At 40.9% G+C, this 20,635-nt stretch overlaps 1 protein-coding gene across 1 annotated transcript in view; it reads left to right on the top strand.

The window, feature by feature from the left end:
• The first annotated feature begins 1,450 nt into the window (after positions 1 to 1,450).
• The window catches only part of LOC139722824 (MAM and LDL-receptor class A domain-containing protein 1-like), a 41,203-nt gene continuing 22,018 nt past the window's right edge, over positions 1,451 to 20,635 (top strand). The window contains exons 1-13 of the mRNA XM_071634119.1: positions 1,451 to 1,595; positions 2,831 to 2,974; positions 11,430 to 11,698; positions 11,908 to 12,130; positions 12,498 to 12,650; positions 13,865 to 13,962; positions 14,571 to 14,735; positions 15,286 to 15,403; positions 16,201 to 16,332; positions 17,240 to 17,386; positions 17,902 to 18,167; positions 18,693 to 18,903; positions 19,993 to 20,148. Coding sequence (XP_071490220.1) covers positions 1,451 to 1,595; positions 2,831 to 2,974; positions 11,430 to 11,698; positions 11,908 to 12,130; positions 12,498 to 12,650; positions 13,865 to 13,962; positions 14,571 to 14,735; positions 15,286 to 15,403; positions 16,201 to 16,332; positions 17,240 to 17,386; positions 17,902 to 18,167; positions 18,693 to 18,903; positions 19,993 to 20,148 — 2,227 coding nt within the window. The remainder of the gene's footprint in view (positions 1,596 to 2,830; positions 2,975 to 11,429; positions 11,699 to 11,907; positions 12,131 to 12,497; positions 12,651 to 13,864; positions 13,963 to 14,570; positions 14,736 to 15,285; positions 15,404 to 16,200; positions 16,333 to 17,239; positions 17,387 to 17,901; positions 18,168 to 18,692; positions 18,904 to 19,992; positions 20,149 to 20,635) is intronic.

Genomic DNA, 20,635 nt, shown 5'->3' with positions numbered 1-20,635 from the left:
TGATGCCACCTAAGGTTATGTAATAGGGTCGGTTTGAACAGTTTTTGTTTTGATGTGAGGGTCACCTTTGATCAAGCATATCTGTCAGGGACAAGTATTATCTTTTAAATCCCGTCAGGTACTCTGTGAAAAGCAAAACACAACAACGACAAAGTCATGCAGACACGAAGTGGCACAAATTTGCTATCATCAAAAAGATTTACCAAGACATAACCAAATACAAACAACCCCACCGGAGCCGCCTCCCTCTGATGGCATTACTTTGACTGATATTGGGTTACAAATCAGCCGATTGCAGCATTCAAGCGCCTACGTCTCGTCGGGCATCTGTTCACAAAATGTTCTGACAGCATTTTGTCAGATGTGTACATCCTCTGGCCAGAATTGAAATAGGCAAATATTGAGGTTGAAAGGTTACATCTCCCTTTTTGAAATACTTTCTGAACCAGAGATGCAAAGATGAGTCGTGTTCCGGCTGAAGTGGTATTTATTTTCCTTGTGGCACTATCTGGAATAAAGTCAGGTAAGAACAGTATCATAAAATTCGATTGATGTGGAAGAATACAAGAAATAATAACTGATTTGAATAATGACTATAATACAATGGTTTACGGCTGCTAAAATGACGTATGATGCAGGCATTCGTTTCAAGACGAAAGATTACCCATGGTGACATTGTCCCGTATGAGTTTTCGTTATGAATGAAAGCATATTGAGAGAAGAAGGCTAAACAAATGCAAACTTTAAATATTGATAATGACAGCAAAACAACTACTAAGTAAGGCAAACTATTTCCAGGCCACTTAGTAGGTAGAAAAAAAAAATGAATATGACTAGATAGTTTACCGCTATTGCGTGGAACACAGTAAGTAATATAAACATTCTGCTAATTTTACTCGTATGATTTCCCTTTGCTATCTCAGTAAAATGGCTCAAGAAGTGTTGATTCACTTGTCAGAATCGAATTTACTGAGATTTTCAACAAGAGTGACTTACTTCTGAACGTAGTATATATTATTACTAGAAAATGCTTTGATTACGTCGCTAATGACAGCATTAAAACACTTCTAATCAGTTTTGATATGATACTATTTGTTATCTAACGCAGGCACTTAAAACACTTCCTCATAATCGCAATCAACATGCATGTCAGCATTGCCATCACGGCCATTTCACTATCCCCACCAGCATCATTATCACCAGCACTATAATTAACTACACCTTCACCATGTATACATGACCATCGTCATCAGAAACACTGTCATCATCATTGATTATCCACCATCATAATCATCACTGTCAACCCTATCACCGTTACCACCTGCCACCATTATCGCTGTCAAAGCCAACTCCATTACCACCACTCCTCATCAATTCGACCACCAACCTCATGGCAACCAACATCCCCATCATTACTACTACCAATTTACCAACATCATCAATGGTTACCATGGTTTCCCGGTATTGCTCCTGGTTCTTCTCTCACACAGTTGCCTCCCAGAATTACACCTGTAGCGATGGGTCCGTCATCCCGCAGGAGAACTTCTGCGACTTCCGTGAGGACTGTCCCGATGGTGGGGACGAGGCTACCTGCCGTAAGTATCCTGTTGCTCTTGTTTTCGATCCGATTAACATGTGACTTTTTGAAAACATTTGTGGCTTTTTTCCTCACCCTATTAAAGGTGCAACTTGCCAAAGAAAATGTAGATTTGCAAAAATGCAGGAAATTCATATGATTTTATTTGATTTGATTGGATTTATTCTCCGTATGGCATCATTTACGATTTGTTTTTATCAACATAATCAAACATAATATCGTCGGCTTTATGCCAAAAGGGCCTTAAACCACTTCCAATGTTATGCCCAAAGGCTCTTAACGCTGTAGACTTTGTACTCTATTCGTGCCCTTTTGGCATAACAGGGGAGGTTCTTTAAGGTCCTTTTGGCATAAGGCCGACGACATATACAAATATGATACTCATTATAACTATAGTTTCTACAATTTCAGCAATTTCGATTACACATACATCTGTGACATAATTACACTACATGTGTTATGAATTAACATACAGAACGGTCGCCACTAAATAAGCTATAAGCTTGACCCTTTGGCAACCGATGATACAATACGTTAATGCAATAAGAGAAGGGGGGTCCAACATGATGCTCGTGGATAAGGGGGATAATAGGAGAGACAGAAAGAGCAAGAAATAGAGGGCGATAGAAACTTTCCGATACCAGGCTTGCCAGATCAACTCGCAATACATACATACATACATATATGTGACTATAGATTACAGGATAATGTATTCACATATTCACGTACAAATAGACATGATACAGTGTTGCTATTGTCAAATAAATGTTACATTGAATTGAGAATAGAAGAGAAATAAGAAGAACTAAGAAGTATACACAGTTCAGCGCCCTACCAGGGGGTATAGAAGAGTATAACTTGCCCGACATAATAGACAGCAGAGACAAAGACGTATATAGGAGGAGTGCAGAATAGGCACAGACAGGTGCGTCCCGCATATGAAGTCTCAAGAACAAACATGAATAAAAGCCCGGGATAAAGAATGCATGACGCCCAATCAAAATGGTAATGAGAAGTGGACAGGACCGAAAAATGTAGGCTTGAGACAACTTCTCGCATTATATTTTCATACTTGAAATACGTTTGCAGTTTGCAGACAGGTCAAAATAATGGATATAATTCCGAATGTATACAGGCATTCGAGATTATACTTTTGTTTTCGTAACTTACACATTATACTTGGTTGTTTACATTTATTCTCTGATTAATTCTGATATGTGTATTCTCACGCAGCATCTGTATGTAGCTTCGAGGACGGTCTGTGTTTCTGGTACCAGTTGACCAACGACATGTTTGATTGGACGCTCCTAGACCGAGACGAGCTGTCGGACTCGTACATTGGACCGGCAACAGACCACACGTTGAACAGCGTGAACGGTGAAGAAAATAGCATTGTCGTTTAACAACTTCGAAGACTACCGTCTGAACTACCTGACTGCTATGTATATCGCACATCACGGTGTTCCAGTTGGCTGTAAACTTTTATGGGCTTGTTTTGATTCTTTCTAGAAGATAAATTAATGTGCATCGCATAACACCTATTGCTTCTCTACGTTATTATGATGAAGATTGTGATTATGAAAGTAATAACTGCACGCAATAGCTATATAAATAAGATAACGATCATCATGATAATTGATCTGTTTTTATTTACATTGATGATACCAACGTTATAATACTTTTATCTACATTAAGCATCATCATTACTAGCATCACTTTCATGCATATCATTACTGTGAAATTATGAACTTTGGTGATATTTCATTCACGCTATTTTCTTTGGCTATGGTAGGTCACTACATTTATGTGGACTCGTCGAATACCACGAAGGACGACTACACGCGCATCCGCAGCCCGGCTTACAGCCGTGCTGCCCGGGGCTGCCGTTTCAGTTTCTGGTACTTCGTGTTCGGGGCCGACTTCGGAACGCTGAAAGTTTTCCAAAGTACGCCCTCCGACGGGCGCAACTACAACCTCCTCACCGCCGAAGACAAGACTGAGAACCCCGACACACTGGACAGGTGGAATTATTACGAGGTGGAGGTGGCGGCGTGTGCTGAAAGTTTTAGAGTAAGGGGGCTTTTAAAGTAATCAAAATAGCCAGTAGGTTCGGTTAGAGAGCACTAGTCTATTTCGGTTACAGAACACTATTCTATTTGTCCACAGTTTGATCATAAGATTGACATTAGATATCACGTCGCATTAAGACTGTTATGTAAACCTCCTGCTGTCACAGGGAGACAGGGTAGGAAACCTATCTTTATGTAGAAAATATGTGTAATCTATGTCAGTAGAAATTATCATAATTTCAAGTAATGCAGTGACTCAGATTACTTCCATTATAAAAAATGCACTTTTCTTTTATTTATTCATTTTTTTTTTTGTGGTGTTCTATACATGCACTCATTGGCGTTGAGAACGATCAACTTTGATACCCGTTTGCCTGTACTCATGCCACCTTAACGATGACCCCAGGTTGCTAAGCGGAGTAACTCTTTGGTTACTTGAAGCTACCATTACAGCTATTAAAACGAAAATGACAGAAGCTTTATTCACATACCTCGAAACAACGCATACTATGTGTGGCAGCCTCTATTTGCAATGTAATACTGAAATTGGGACACATCGGGTAGATACTCTTATTTGTGTTACTTTTTCAGCTGCTTATCGAGGCCAAAGACACCCAAAACGGGGCCAACATAGGCGGTTATGCGGTCGACGACCTCCGTTTCTTTGATTGTGCTTACACGTTGCCCCTGGCAACGGGGGAGACATGTGATGCGGGTAGCGAGATGTGCGACTCCGGACATTGCTACCCGGACGGGGAGACTTGTGACTTCACCCTCAACTGCTGCGACGGCACTGACGAAGATCCGGCGCTCTGTGGTAAAGTAGCTGCAAATTTTGCTATCATTTTGTCTGCCTATCTTATTCTTCAAGACCTCACTCTCTTTTTCTTGCTCTTTGATGGATCCCATGGAAGACCATGGAAGACCGTGGAATACCAGCGGCAATATAATAGTGTCGTTGAATATGGGTTATCCAGCCGTCATATCTTATCTTTTATCCTGTCTTTGTTACTATTGTTTATGTTCTTTGTCTGTATCATCACATTTAGCTTTCGGTGTTATTTATTTTCTCGTATTTGCATATGTATATCGTTGTATTTCTTTATACTCGTTATGTTTTCAAAGAAATTTCCATTTGTATGTTTTTATGACAGAAATAAAACAAACAAACCAACTAACAAAGGGCAGAGTAAGGAGGCTTTTTGGTGTCTCTGAGAAAAGGAGATGATTCCTCACCTTTTTGACCTTTTTGGGGTCCGAGCAGGCAAAAAGGTGAAATCTAATGGTCTTGTTTTCTCATTGTCTCGTCTTTTCGCCTTCTCGGACCGAAGAGGTCGAGGTGACGAGATCTCAGATTTCACTTTCTATGCCTTCTCGGACCCTTGATGTCTAGAAGATGAAACCTAGATAGATGTCTCTTTCTCCGATCCGAAAAGGTCGAGAAGGCGAGTATCATCATCTTTGCGGTGGCACTTCTAACCTTCAGTAGAGGAGGGACTGGAGAGGGAGAGAGAGAAAGTTTACTGACATCACTTTTTTATGTTTTTCGTTTTCCCCGTCAAACAATATAACAAGAGTAGCAGTAACAAATTGCATTCTTCTTGTCATACGCTTTGCAACTCATTCCTTCAAAGGCAACGATTATTTGTTCTTTCTTATCTTCGCGCAGCTGATTACAACATGTGCGACTTTGAGATAGACATGTGTGACTGGGTCCAGCTCCAAGATGACAACTTCGACTGGACCAGAAACAAGGGAACCACGGGAACGGGGAGTACAGGACCATCCAAGGACCACACCACGAAATCAAACAAAGGCAAGAGAACAATCTATTTGTCTATTTATTCTGGTTCTCAGTCAACAATATATCTCTTTCATTGTCCCTCCTTGCATTTCTCGATATCTCTTATGTCGGAGTTCCCCAACAGCGTTGCTTTTTCCAAAGCCAAATATTCAGAGATTGTAACTGTCCAGTTCAGCTTCTAATTTCTCGATATAATCACATATATATATATTCTTTATTTTTTTAAGATAGCCGAGAATGCATATCAGAGGAAAAAAAGATGATCGAATCTTTATTACAATGGAAGTTATTTTGATGAGACGGTAAAGATTTCTAGAAGTTATTCTCATCGGGGTAAAATCTCTTTTACGAAAAAAAAAAGAAACTTGAAATCTCTCTCGTTTACCTACAGCTTGTCCATCGGCGAAGCTAAACTTTTTGTCAACGTGTTTTTTTTTCATGTCACGACAATTTTTTGTTCTTCACATTCACCAGGTTACTACGTCTACACCGAAATGAATGGCGCCCAGCCTGGAGATACATATAGACTGGGAAGTTATTACATTCAGGGCACTTCGTCGGGTTGCGAGGTGGGTCCAATTTGGCTGGATTCGAAATTTATAACTCCTTCAAACAAAATAATGAGACAGAACTGTTAACGATTAGTCCATGAAAAAAATAATGATATAACTTTGTCTGTCTGTTCTTAGGATAGTTATCCATTTTTATTATGTACAAACTTTCCTGTTTAGCAAACAAAAACAGCAAATTACGAACTGGACACAACTATGATACTGAGATGATTACTTTGACTTGCAGCAATAAAAATCATAGCCTTCCATCCTTGTCCATGCATGTATGTGGATCTGTTTTTTGTCTGACTGTCTATTTCTGCGTCAGAGCATGTCTGCGTTTTGCCAATTGTGTGTATTGCGGCATGTTACGTGAACGAATTTCTGCCAGTAGTCACGTTCAGAAAGCCAACTTCGAGGATAAGCTCTCTGGGGAGCCAAGTGACGCATGGTCGATTTCGTTAGAAATCATCAGTCATTTCGTCGACGAAATGACGAAATAGCCATTAGTCATTTCGTCGACGAAATGATCATAGAGCTTATGACTATATAGACCATAGAGCAGTTTATCCTCGAAGTCAGCTTATCCTCGAGGTTAAGGATCACTGTCTGAACGTAACTTCGTACTCTTATCTTGTTCTAGATGCGCTTTTATTACCTAATGCGAGGGTCGGGAACGGGCGCCCTCAACGTGTACATGCGCAACCAAATCAACGGCCCGCTTACCCTTCTCTGGTCAGACGATGTGCACCATGGGAATTTCTGGATCTATCAAACTATCAGTCTGAGCAGCGACGACGACTTCCAGGTAACACCGTGTTTGGGTTTGAGGTTTTGCTTTGCCGTAGTCCACACTGATGTCATTTTTCTTTCTTTCTTTATGAGTTGGTTCGTAAGTTACGTCACTGCAATATTGTAAGCTACACAATTCAATGGTTTCTCCGAGAAACCCCCCCCCAAAGAAACAACAATAATAACCAAAAAACAAAGCAACAACAACAACAAAAACAACAACAACGACAACAACAACAACAAAGCAGCATCGTGGCTGAAATGTCATGTAGCAGTTCTACTGTCAATGGTTGTGAGTGTTGGCCAACCTAGTTATCTTTATTGGCATCAACTGATTTCGATGCATTGTGATAGCATGATTCAAGACAGTTCTTGGGAAGAAAGTTTAAGGACAATTTTACCTTCATCTGTTCATAGACATGTGGGTTGAGTGAATGCAGCAATATTAGTAGAACACATCAGTGAAAGTTTGAGGAAAATGCGGACAATCCGTTCAAAAGTTATGATCTTTTGAAGTTTCTGCTCACTCAAGGCTGGAGATGAGAAGAATACTATAGCTTGTGATGTCACATGTGTATAACGATATAAAGAAAGAATAAAGAAAATTCAACATATTTTCACTTTTCTCGCATAACAAAAGAACCCTTGACTTTTGTCTTTCAGAAGGCAGGGGGAAGTAATATTACCCTTAACATATGTCAGTAACAAGTCAAAGAAGTGTGCACTTTATTCAAAAAGTGAGGTTTTGTGAAATTCTCTTTTTGTTTTCTTCATATCGTTGTACGCATATGACATGATACACTGTAGTAGTCTTCTCTTCCAGCAGTGACTGCGCAGATACTTTAGAAATTCATAACTTTTGAACGAATTGTCCGATTTCCCCCAAACTTTCACTGATGTGTTCTTCTAATATTGTTGCATTCTCTCAATCCACATGTATATGAAGGTGGAAGCACATAAATCTGATGAGACTTATCATCTCATCGTTCATCGTCTGCTTCAATATCATTCAAATCTACTCCCACGTATAAACAATAAAGCTGATGTCATATCTTAGCAGAGTGATTTTAGGTTGATTCTTTGGCATTCCTGATGAACACTAGGTGATATTCGAAGGGGTTCGAGGTCCTACAAACGTCGGTGATATTGCCCTGGACGATATCAGCTTTACGCCGAGATGTGTGAATGCCACCGCCCCATTTCCAGTCATTGGAACTCCACCACCGGGTAAGGGAAGGGACGGGACGAGATAGGTTAGGACCCCGGTGATTAACACATCCACGTTTACAAATTAGATGGAATGGTGACTTAACTTTCTCTCATTCTTTTTTCCTATAAAATCGAACAGCATAAGAAATACATAATTTTCACCAAGCTAATAAATGTTGTAGTCATGTTGGCATTTATGCCGCATTTATGCCGGAAATGGTTGTATTTGCGACATTGTTGACCAAAAATATGATCATTATAAACATTCGTGTACAAGCCAAATGATAACTTGTGAGATAATGATTGGCTCCTATGATATACAGTGTACATGTGGTTGCGACAAATTGATTGCTAACTGTTTTATTCTACGTCAAATCATAATCAGTCAAGTCATAGTGAACTATATGTCGATCTATTCATTTGCTTTAATTTCTTTTCTCTCTCTCTTTCTCCATTAATTCGTTCGAGATAAGTTTACCGATTTCATGCACCAACGAAACTATGAAAGGTTGTGTCGCCATGAAGTGACCGTAGGTATGAGGTGCCATTTTGGGCCTTTGATTGGATTGCTGAACAGAAGTTTGGGTTCAGTTGCAAGGGGGAATGAATGTCAATCTTGCCTAAGCTAAAGTTATTTTACTGTTTACCTAATTGTGTTGTGTCATCATCACTTCGTAGTTCATCCCGGCTGCCCGGATGGCCAGCTTCCTTGCAACCAGGACTGCATCGACGAGTCTCGGTATTGTGACTTCAGACACGACTGCATGCCCGCAGAGAACGACGAGAAATATTGCCGTAAGCTGATCATCTGTGCTCCATTTCTTTACTGAATATTACAAAATGGGCTTCAGAATCTCTGCAGTCCGACTGGTCAATAATCGTGCATTGACTTTTACTGATCCACACTGAGTCATCATATTATGTCCGGTAAAATCCGAACTCATGGCCCAAGCCTTGTACAGTGTTGTATGTGTACCGGATGCAGGATGAGGAAAAAGGTTGGATTTCATGAATTTATGGGCCCATTTTATAAAACGAATGATGCGCAAGCCTGCGTCATGGATCGGTGAAAATTAGATGCTCTCTTTAACTTTGGAAACAGTCGCGCTCGTCGCTTTAAACAGTTCCAAAGTTATGGTTAAACTCGTGCACCCAATTCTCACCGATCAACTTGGTCCTGTTCATCATTGTATAGGCCTACTGATGACCAACCACAAAACAGAAGTTTCGATGAATAGCGCCACCATCCTGTAATCAGGAAACTGAAAGTCGAAATTCAGTTACTATAAGGCATGTCAATTCATTACAAGGCGTTCGTGTTACACAATGTCGATGAGAGTATGACAACAGCATTACGACATCTATGACACCTTTGACCTTTATGATGACGTGAATTTAGCGCTGCTTTACCAAATTAATGCATTTACCACTGTCTCTGCGATAAGTTTACAAGGCCAATGTGCTCCCGGTTGAGCTTATATCTTTGAAAAGCCAATGCGATAGGTAGGTTCCACCACACAATTGTTGATTCTGCTTGTCGGAACATTAAGAAAGCACTTTAACCTGAATAGGTTGACAGTGACACCTCAGGGGTCTGTAAGATCATAACTTATCCCGTCAGTATTTAAAATTCTGCATGTTCCCATCCCATCGGTGACGAATTTATGCAATGGTAGCCAACGCAGTGATACATAATGATTTCAAAGGTTTGAAATCAGACCTACTAAGTCTCAATCCCCAGCAACCCATCTCACGGCCACCCGCCCAGCAATCATTTTCTCACTCCTTCCAGAGGAAAATAAAGCGCAAGATTAGATGAGAAACCCGCTTTAATTATGCTGAATTGAGTATACTTTTCTTATTCTTTTTTATACCTTCTTCAGGATAACTGCATGGCTGCATCTAAACAGCTGCTCCTTTCTGAATAAATAATGTTATCTTTGTTATCGACTACATCTTAATGAACCTGAAGATAAAAAAAACCCACATGTCTCGCACATATCTCGCTATGATAACAACTGTCATAAAAAAAGCACAGCATTCAATCGTCATTTCAATTGCCACGCTATTGTTATTTACATTACCACTGTTTGATAACACTAAATTTAGGGGCCGTAATTGTTATCAACAAAATAATTCTCATTATAAGTGTGTTTACAGGAACGCCACCAAAATGTCGCAATAACCTGTCCCTTCTCTTCGTCTCGATTTAAGCTACGTCGTGCGACTTCGAAACTGATCTTTGCTACTGGAGCCAGGACTTCGACGACGACTTCGACTGGGAGTGGTACGACCCGCCCCCTTACGAGGGCTTCATGGGACCCGAGAAGGACCACACATTCGACTCTGCCAATGGTATGAGGTCGCTCTCCACAGATGCATAATCACGAGTTTGATATAAAATGTACTGATACCGCATGAGACGAGAAACACACCATCAAACAAACAGGCGTAACAGAGAAATATATCAACAATACCAGTATCAAACATTAGATGTCTAATGTAGAGATAGGCGAGGGGAGGGCATCACCCAATTGCACTCCTGTGGGATTTTTCTTCTCACAGCCCCATTGTGACTGTCATCACCAACATTGCCACACATACTCAAACATAGGGAGATTTCAACTTTGGGTGTATAATTCCAATCTGACCTCAGCAGCTTTAGATGATTTACGTAACCAAAGTTACAAATTCAGAAAATTCCCTTCTCCTACATACTGTAGGTCTGTCCTTGGCGAGATCTAAAATTCAACTCTCTCCCACACTCAAAAAGCCAACCTCAATAACTAAGGACAAAGGAACACAATTTCCCAAGTTAAATACAGACCCAATTAAAAACTCATCCAAGAGGGCCAACTTAATTCCCTAACGAAACATTTTATAGTGCTATTAAGTTCCTTAGCTGTGGATACAGAGAAGGCACAATGCACAAAAAAAACTATACTCCCTTCCCTGTTATCTACCACAGGTAATCCTTCCATAGTCCCAACTCAATTGCCCACCAAAATAAAACCCAAACAAAGTGCAACTCAATTAACACTAATAACAACACCTGCACTTTAACTGCAATCTCCAGCTTCCTGTACTGTTTTACACCTAATCAAAAATTCCAACTAACAGCAAAATCTAACACTATATTCCCCACAAAGTGTGAATTACTTCACTAATATAGGTCGTTACAAACTATACGTCATGTAAAAGTTATATCGAAGAAGATTAGGACTATCATTGTTAGAGATGTTAGTTCTACATTTGATGGATTGTGAGAAAAAAAGAAAACTCAATTCACATTTGGCAGAATAGGTCTACCATTAAAGGATGAGTTGCCCAAGAGCGATATGTTCATCTGCACTTTTTGGCGAATTTCTAAACGTATTAAGGTCGATGCTACTTTTCTTTTTAACAAGGCCACTACATCTACGTGGACGGTGCCGACACTCTCCTCAACACGCGAGCCCGCCTCCTCGGCCCCGTGTTCAAGCTCGCCGCTCGAACCTGCAAGTTCACCATGTGGTACAACATGTTCGGCGTCGAGTTCGGCGACCTCGAGATTCGTATCAAGACTCTCGACGACGGGAAGGACCAGCGGCTGTTGAAGGTCAACGATCGGGTTTACGACTACAACAAGTGGCTGTTGGCAACGGTTGATGTACCTCCCTGCAGTGCCAATTTTCAGGTCAAAATCATCGCAATATCTGTCCAAACCAAGAACTGAATTACTTACGATATGAACATGAACATTATTTATTATCTTTACGCTGTTTAGCACCTCAGATTTTTTTAGATCATGCTTGCGACAACAAAAGTTATTCATAAGCGCTTTTTATTTTTATTTTTTAACAATTGTTTGGAAATGCGATTTTTTTTTTCAATCATCTTTCCCAGATGGTCATCGACGTCGAAGACCGACAGCAGATCCCGTCCGAGAGCGGCTTCGCCGTGGACGATCTCAAGTTCGAGACCTGTGAGTATCCGCTGCCCGTGGGTGTGGGCGAGTGCGGAGTGGGCGAGTCGCAGTGCGCATCGGGAGAATGCTATGACACGAGTCGTCGGTGTGACTACACGGTGGACTGCTGCGACCTGACGGACGAGACACCTACGACATGTGGTAGGTCATCATCCAAAACATTGATAGGAACTTATTACGTCACATGAAGTAGATGCCAACGTTTAAATAAGGCTCTGTTGTGATCATGACATATCAAGTAATGAAGATGTCATCAAATAATAGCATGAATGGTTGAATATCTTAACTGATATGTCTATTTTTTATGCTAGGGTTCTTTGATGAATTAGAATGTCAAAAATCACTTCTCTAAATTTACCTTTTATCGGACAACACATATACGACTGAAGTAAATTTGGATGATTTTTATGTTTTTCTATCGTTCCAGCACTTATTTTAAATATTATTTGAGGTCCATTCTCCGACTGATGAATGTTGACACATGCTTGTCATATCTGTTTTCTCACAGCGGCCCTTGGCTACACAATGTGCGATTTCGAGACGGACCTCTGCGAGTGGACACAGATGACGAACGACGAGTTTGACTGGAGGCGGATATCCGGGGGCACCGGAAGTGACGGCACCGGTCCCGGTAAAGACCACACCACGCGCTCAAACAGTGGTACGTCTTCCCTGACAGTGTGCTTGTGTGTCTGTGTGTTGTTGAGGTGGAAATTCAAATTTTAACTCTTTTTTTTGCGAGATAAGTATAAATCAACCATGAAATATTAGTATCAAAGAGCGTACATTTAGACGAGGAATGTTATTCAAAGATTATTTGAGGGAAATCGGTTTTTAATTAGCTGAGATATCAAAAACAAAGTAAAAGTGGTCCTGATAAAAGGTGCTTCCATTTTATTAGGACCTCTCTTTTTGGAATTGTATGCTCTTTCATAGTTCATCAGACGCTCTGCACGAAGTTGGTCATTATTTCGCAAAGAAGCTGGAAACCTTAAGCCCCATCTCAACCAAAACTATAATTTATACCATCCCTTTAAAACACATTCAAGTAAATACGCACAATTCATGCAATACTGCTGATTGTATTAAATGAAATCAAATAGCGTACTAGTAATGATTACTGTAGAAAAAATAATAATATTATGTGAATCAGGTTGGTTAGGATGGGGGAGAGGATTGACGAGAAGGACAGGTTTTAACTTGAATATAGATTTGATAGTTCTATAGAAATGATCCTTGTATCATGGGGTTTGTGACTCTGTTTGCGAATGGTAATTGATTAATATATTGAAAAGCTCTAACAAAAGTTATAAAAAGGAAAATACCATGAAAGCTGAAACCGGTAAAAGCGAATGTCGTCATCGTTGAAAGAAGCTCAATGACTAATGAGAGAGATCATAATCGATTTACGTCATTAATATCTCCACACAAATATGTTAAATAGTCCAAGGCTTACTAAATGAAGGAAAGCTGCAACTCAGCCATTAATATAATCATCGGAAGTTTTGGAGCCTGGGTATTATTGTTCTAAGTCCATCGTGTTACTGCTGACAATCAGGGATAGCCTGGTAGTAGTGTCGTTGCCTGGAAAGCAGTAGATATACAGGTTTGGTTCCCACTGATTCCTTTTTCCGACATGTTTGTTATAATTTTAGATCAGCCGTTGCGATTTAAACGATGCAGTGGGTTATGTTATAAAAAAAAATCTTTAAATCGAAAAATCATTTTCCATCCAGCATGCATGATCTCATTCCATCAATGCGGATTACGTATCAAATTATCACTCGATATAAATTCCATGATAGCTAGAATGTCTGGATAACGCAAAGTGAGAGAAATCTAGAGGTACATTTTTTATGAAATTATTCACTGCAGGTCACTACATCTACACGGAGGGTAGCGACGAACGGAGGAACGGTGACCGGGCCAAGCTGGAGAGCTTCCCGATCAAAGCTGCTCTCACTGGATGCTCGGTGAGTGTTAAACACTCACATATAACATGGGATAACTGTTAAACATATAACATATAACAGGTATAACTGTTGACTGCTTACTTCATACAACCATAAAGTTATGTCGCTTAGACCAACTCATCAGAAATCATACTCATCTTTCGTCACGTAGGCCTGCTTATGTTACGATCACCTTTTGCTTTCGTCTGCAAGCCCTTCGCCCGGTCTGTCGAGATATGTGATATATAGAGGACAACCTTGAAATGATAATGACAATGCAAATTGAGGATTCTTCTTTTTGCAACATTACTGATTGACAATTTACCCTCTATCGAGTTACTAAACATCAATTATTCAGTGTTTGAGTAGTAGCAAAAACAAAACAAAAAAATTTGGTGGGGTTCAAAATCCATTCAAAGATGTACGCGAATATTTTCCCCGTGGCTATTACTAATGGTCGGTATTTGTTTCGTCTATGAGGGTAATTTAGCAATCAGTTGGTATGCTCATTGAGCAAACGTGTCCACTGATCCTTACCTGTATCATTTGTCCCTGCCTATACATGAAACGAGACGATGGTTTTATCGAAGATGAAATCCATAACAAAATATCACTATACATTTATCCAGATGCGGTTCTACTACCACATGTACGGCCATGGAATAGGGGCCCTAAAGATCTACACCAGGACCGAGATTAACGGACCCATGACCCAGATCTGGTCCGAGGAACTGGACCAGGGAGATTATTGGCTCTATGACACGGTGGACCTCCGACTGTCTAGCGATTTCCAGGTGGGTTTATGGTAATAGTCCTCCCACTGAAGTGCGTCAGAATTGTAAATTCTATGACTTGAACCGATTCCAGTTTTAGGCTATCTTAAGTACTCCTTGAATGTGTTTAAAATTAATAAAAGAGAAGTAATGAGTCGTAGCATGAACAAAGTAAGATACACCTCCACAACAGCCTTTATTTCTAAACACAACAATCATTACAATACGAACAAATCTTGCGTTTTGTCGACGATGGCATTTATTATGCACACGTTTGCAGGGGCGGATCCATGAATTCTGTAAAGGGGAGGCGCCTTAACAAAATTAAAGGGGCGCACCCCCCCCCCCCCCACCTATTTGTTTTTGTTTTTTTAAGTTAGTTAAAAAAAATAAAGGGAGCGCGCCCGGTGCTCCCTCGCCTCGATCCGCCACTGCGTTTGTACATGCAATCGTGTGAATTTCGACAAAAGCCTGAATGCACCTTTCAATGTTAATGCTCTTAGACGTTAATACGTGATTTCATGATATCTCAGCAAAGTTGCATTTTTGTTTTCAAACCTCAAACTCTCAGGTAATCATCGAAGGAACTATTGGTTACACTGTGAAGAGTGATATCGCCCTGGATGACATCAGCTTTACTCCGGGCTGCGAGCACGCCTCTAGTCTCCCGGTGATTCCTACACAGCCCGGTAAGGTCATGCTGGTGGATAGTTCGCTCTGGTAAAAACTTAACTGTATCTATCTTTTGGGGTGTTGCAAGAAAGTCGAGTTACAATCAATTGCCTATATCTAATGCAAACTTTGGAATAGATAGATCAATCGCATCTTGCATTCAATCGCATGTTTCCGTTTGCAAGAAGGGAGCTTGCAATTAATTGCAAGTTGTAATTGATTGCAACTTTCTTGCAACACCCCTTATACTGGACTCATGTAGATTTTGGTCGAGAGATATTTGACTAAAGGTGATGAGCTGCCTCATCTGTATTCGTCAGGACTATAAGGCACTCCAAGTGTCGAACTTGTGGACTTTGATACCACATTAAAAAAAAAAACATTGGGAGAGTCTACTGACTTAACTGGTCGTTATATAAAGTATGAATGATCGAGAGATGCGGAAGTGTGAAACCTCTTTCAGTTTGATTTTTTTTTCCGACGCCATTTTCAAAGTCACATGAAAAACAACAACAACAACAACAAAAGACACACATACACGCACACATACTTACGACCGTGTCATTTTCAACGTTAAAATCACATGATTGCATAACGTTTGTTGAATAAACGCGCAGTAATCATTATCATGTTTATCTATTACATCGAATTCAGTGATTGATTGAATAACGTTGCGTGAAAATAATTGAGAAATTGACTTTTATAACGATTGATCTACTGATGAAAAGTGAAACAGACCAGACATCAAATAGCTATGGACGAGTAAGCTCAGACGGCATGTTGAAACCGCCATATTGTGTTGATTCCTCACTAGCCACGCCCCTGCCGAACCACTGCTTGAACCCAAACAAGTTTGGCTGCGGTGACGGCGTTACTTGTATCGACCCCGACCAGGTGTGTGACTTCAAGGTTCAGTGTCCAGACGGGCTCGACGAAAGGAAATGCCGTGAGTATTATGATGCAGAACTCACCAATAAAACTGATGATCGTACGCTCTTTTTCCCGCCAAAATATGACCATTTGTCGCTCCTAGATGCTCGCTGAGAAATTATATTGTGGTTTGGGGAGATGTTGTGGTTCTGTAAATAAGACTTTGACTGTAAATCACGATGTTCTCGGTTCGGGTCCCCGGGCTGCATCGGTTGTACTTCTAGGCAAGGTACTTTTTTCTTCCTTGCCAAGTTTTTCGGAAGGAATTTAGTCGTCTTGCTGCTAGTTTATCATGTTTATAGGCTTCAATGCTTCGTTAGCCATTGTTAGCGGTTACAGTCAAACAAGTCAATTTTATCATTCCTACTTACTTGCTTACTTTCTCATCTTCTGTCTTTCTTCCTTTCTACTTCTTCCTCATTATTTTTCTAAATTCTGTGGAGAGAGTAATCAATGGAGGAGGGGTTGTCTTCTGACACGTAACAGAACTTTTGATGAAAGATGATTCATTATACGTTGGGTTTGGTAATTTTAAAGATTGGGAGAGGATTGAGAAAGGATGACAGATTGCTGGTGAAGCTGAAAATGTTCAAAGAACACATGAATGTATCTGGGTAGTTCGAATATCATTCAATAGGCACTGACGATAGTAGTAGAATCATATTTTAAAGTATGTCTCCTACATGTTTTATCGTCACGATCCCTGTAAATTGTATTAGAAAATATGAGCTCTACCTTGTGATAAATAAATTAATGTTTTGTGTAAAATACCTCTAGTCGTGTTACAGTATGTGATGGGAGTTCTGTTACATAATCATCGGCGCATTATGCGTTTCTATATTAACCTATTCCTGTCTTAAAAAAACATCTTTTGCACGTTATCTTTCAACGTCGTCTTTGATGAACGTCAATTCTTTCTCCAGCCTCGACATGTGATTTTGAGACGGACATGTGTCGTCTGGTCGAGACCGAAGGAAACTCCTTTGACTGGGTGCGAGCAAATGGCGTCACCACCGAGGCGGTGAGAGAATTCGCGCCTGATGCCGACCACACTTTGGGCACTGAAAATGGTGAGGGAACCATAATTTGCCCTGACAGAAAAAACAAAAGATAGGCTATCTCAATAGTTTCATTGCCATCAGATATGACCGTCTGTAATTAGATTAACAACGAGTAAAAAATGGTTCGACTAAATATTCTGATAAAAGATAATACACTATATTTGTCATGTTAATGTAGAAACTCTAGTTTCATCATGTTCGACGCTGTGGAACGTTGCATCAAGGCCAATATCAAATATAATACCTATTTTAAGTATCTCGAATCATATTGATTGATAAGTCCTTAAGATGGTTTTCTGCTTAAGAACGCTATCAGAGGATGAAATGATGCCACGGAACTGATTCTTAATATTGTCTTTATAAAGCGCTATTCTAATGGAGGAATTACGAGCTGGTTCCTCTATCCATATTTCGTATAGCCTAAATCGATCAGTAATAGAAATCTTACAGTGAAAAAATGAAACAAATACCGCTGGTACTCATCATGTAATTAGAAAGAAAACTAACCTCATATGACATTGCAGGATATTACATGTACGTCTCACCGAGCGGCGGATCGGAGGAGGACGAGAAAGCTGAGGTGGTCGGCCCCACATTCAACTTGGCCTCCGAGAGCTGCATCGTCTCCTTCTACTTCCTCAAAGCCGGCCTCAACACCGGTGACCTTCAAGCCTCCCTAGTCGACGTCACTTCCGGTGATGAAGTTCTGCTTTACTTTCTGAGAAATCACCCCCTGGAGGAGTGGCAACAAGCGCTCGTGGGTGTGGGGCGGCGTACCAGACCGTGGCAGGTATGGAATGGTGTTGCAAGTCTTTCCATTTCTCGCTCGATCAACTCAACCGTTAGTGTAAAACTACAGATTAGGCATAATGACATGTCGTCATATTCGTTTGTGAAAAGCAGAGAATAGGGGTCTTTAGATTTGTGGTGCGGGCCGTTCTCCACTCTCCCTGCGTCGTGTTTCAAGGTAGCTTTTGATTACGCCAGAACGCAGCCTATAAAAGGCAAAATGACGCTTCCACAATCTATTTATGATCAGTGCATTAAGTAGCTCTCTGCGTCGTAAATTTGAGCGGACCCCCAAAATGACCCAGAACAGACCGTGAAAATTCAGACGACGCGAGATGGAATGTGATGAGCAACATTGTGCATGCACAGAAGAGGTTTGTTTTTTTTCCCTCTGAACGTCCGCGTCGCGAAAATTTAAAGCTCCCTAATACCTTCATACGGAGATAAGTGCTGATCTATATCTTTTCTGCATGGTCAGTCGTAAATTGTGAACACCTTTCTTATCTTGTCTATCTTCATCTCAAAGTTCAAAATCACCAAGCAGAAAAACATTCTGTATGAAGGCATGGTGGCCGTCGATGACATCGAATATCAGAATTGTGCTCTACCCGCGGTCGTCGACCACTGCGACTCGACGGCGAGTCTAATCTGCGCCAATGGCGGCTGTGTCGATCAGTCCATGTACTGCGACCTGGCTGACGACTGCGGCGATCGGACGGACGAGCCAATGTCATGTGGTGAGACACCCGAGATAGAAATATTGTGTTTTACTAATTCAAGTAATTGGCTGGTTGTGGGTAGGGCCCTAGTATAATGCCATGGCATGGTGGTTTCCATAGGCCGGTGATATGGCTCAGTCGGTAGCGCGTCTGCCTCCAGATCCAATTGTCCAACGGTACCGGGTTCGATTTCAGAGTCTCACTGAGCAATGTTGTGTGTAAACATTCCATCCCCTCCAATAGTAAGAGGCAAAACACACTGGTGTGTGAGATAGTCACAACTCAGGCATGTAAAATATATGTCACTCCATCCATTCATTACAAAAGAGTAGGCCGGGTGCTAATCCGGAGAAGTGGCCCCTTGCATATTCTCACCCACACTAAAGGGCGAATGATGCCGACCCATCGTGGTTCGCAAGAGGTGACCAATAGTCGGCAAACGTATCAACCAGGCACACTGTGCCGTACACATGGATGAATGAATTATTTCCTTAACCCCATCATCGTCAAAGGCAACGCCATCACGTTCAAGTAGCAGAGAAGTCCTCATTATTAGTTTTGGGAGGGTTTATACAGACATTATACAGACACATTTGCTAGGTGTTTTCTAGGTGTTAGTGTATGGGGCGCCAAGTGTCGCATGGTCTCTTTCGTTACGAAATCAGTCATTTCGTAATTAAATAGAAAAATGACTGATTTCGTAACGAAAGAGACCATGCGACACTTGGCTCCCCATAGTAGTTATGCTTCCCACTGTCTATAGTTATAAACACAATGATAGCAGACGAACCCACGTGAGCAGGAGTGAGAGTGTATCCTTGAGGTGTAGACATCTCGCATCACTGAAAGTAATCAAGAAGATCTTTTGAAATACTTTGGTTTTAGGGATAAACCTTTGTCTATCATTTCATCGTTAATCTCCTGACAGGGCTTGTATACTCCAGCGCCACCTCTCCTAGCATCACAACATTTTCCTCAGAGAGATAAGATTTCGCTGAATTATATTTTGTAAAATTTTGCGGTTTATGACAGCTTCAGCTATAATAATCATAGGCATCGTATTTACCTCTAAGAAGATAACCTGACCTATTTCATCTTCCACCAAAGCTTCCGAGGGCTACAGGCAATGCGATTTCGAGACGGACTTGTGCGACTGGTCTCAGACTCAGGCCACGGATGACCTGGACTGGACACGGCAGCAGGGCCCGGACACCAGCTACGACAAGGGGGTCAAGAGAGACCACACCACGGGGAATTATTCGGGTAGGAATTATCCTTGACTCTTCCCCCTCCTTCTTTTCTGGGCAGTTAAAGATCCCCATATCAACCCTGCTGGAAAGAATACAGCGTCCCACAGTGTGAGAACCACAGCGTGAACGCAGTGTGAACACAGTGTGAACACCCTGTGAAATCTCTTCACACTGTTAAATTCGAGCATTTTAACAGTGTGAACACGATCTGAGTCGTCAATTCACAGTGTGAAACAAAAACATTATACTATGCGAACACTCTGTGAAAACCACACCACAGTGTGAAATCATCTTCTCACTGTTAAATTCGAGCGTTTTCACACAGTCAACTATATGAACACACTGTGAACACACTTTGAACACACTGTGTTCTTTCCAGTAGGGAAAACAAGTATGCAAACAACCAAACGAGCAAAAGAGAAATCAGACATAATTATGACATGAATACGATGTATTGATATAGATACAGCAGTCATGCATGATGTATGTGCAAGAAGTTA

This window comes from Diadema antillarum, unplaced genomic scaffold (genome assembly GCF_040938485.1).
Source record: "Diadema antillarum isolate AM-2024a unplaced genomic scaffold, OU_Dant_1.0 scf00000172, whole genome shotgun sequence".
Classification (NCBI taxonomy): domain Eukaryota; kingdom Metazoa; phylum Echinodermata; class Echinoidea; order Diadematoida; family Diadematidae; genus Diadema; species Diadema antillarum.
The sequence above is the reverse complement of the archived record's forward strand: the minus strand, read 5'-3'. Positions and strand labels throughout refer to the sequence as shown.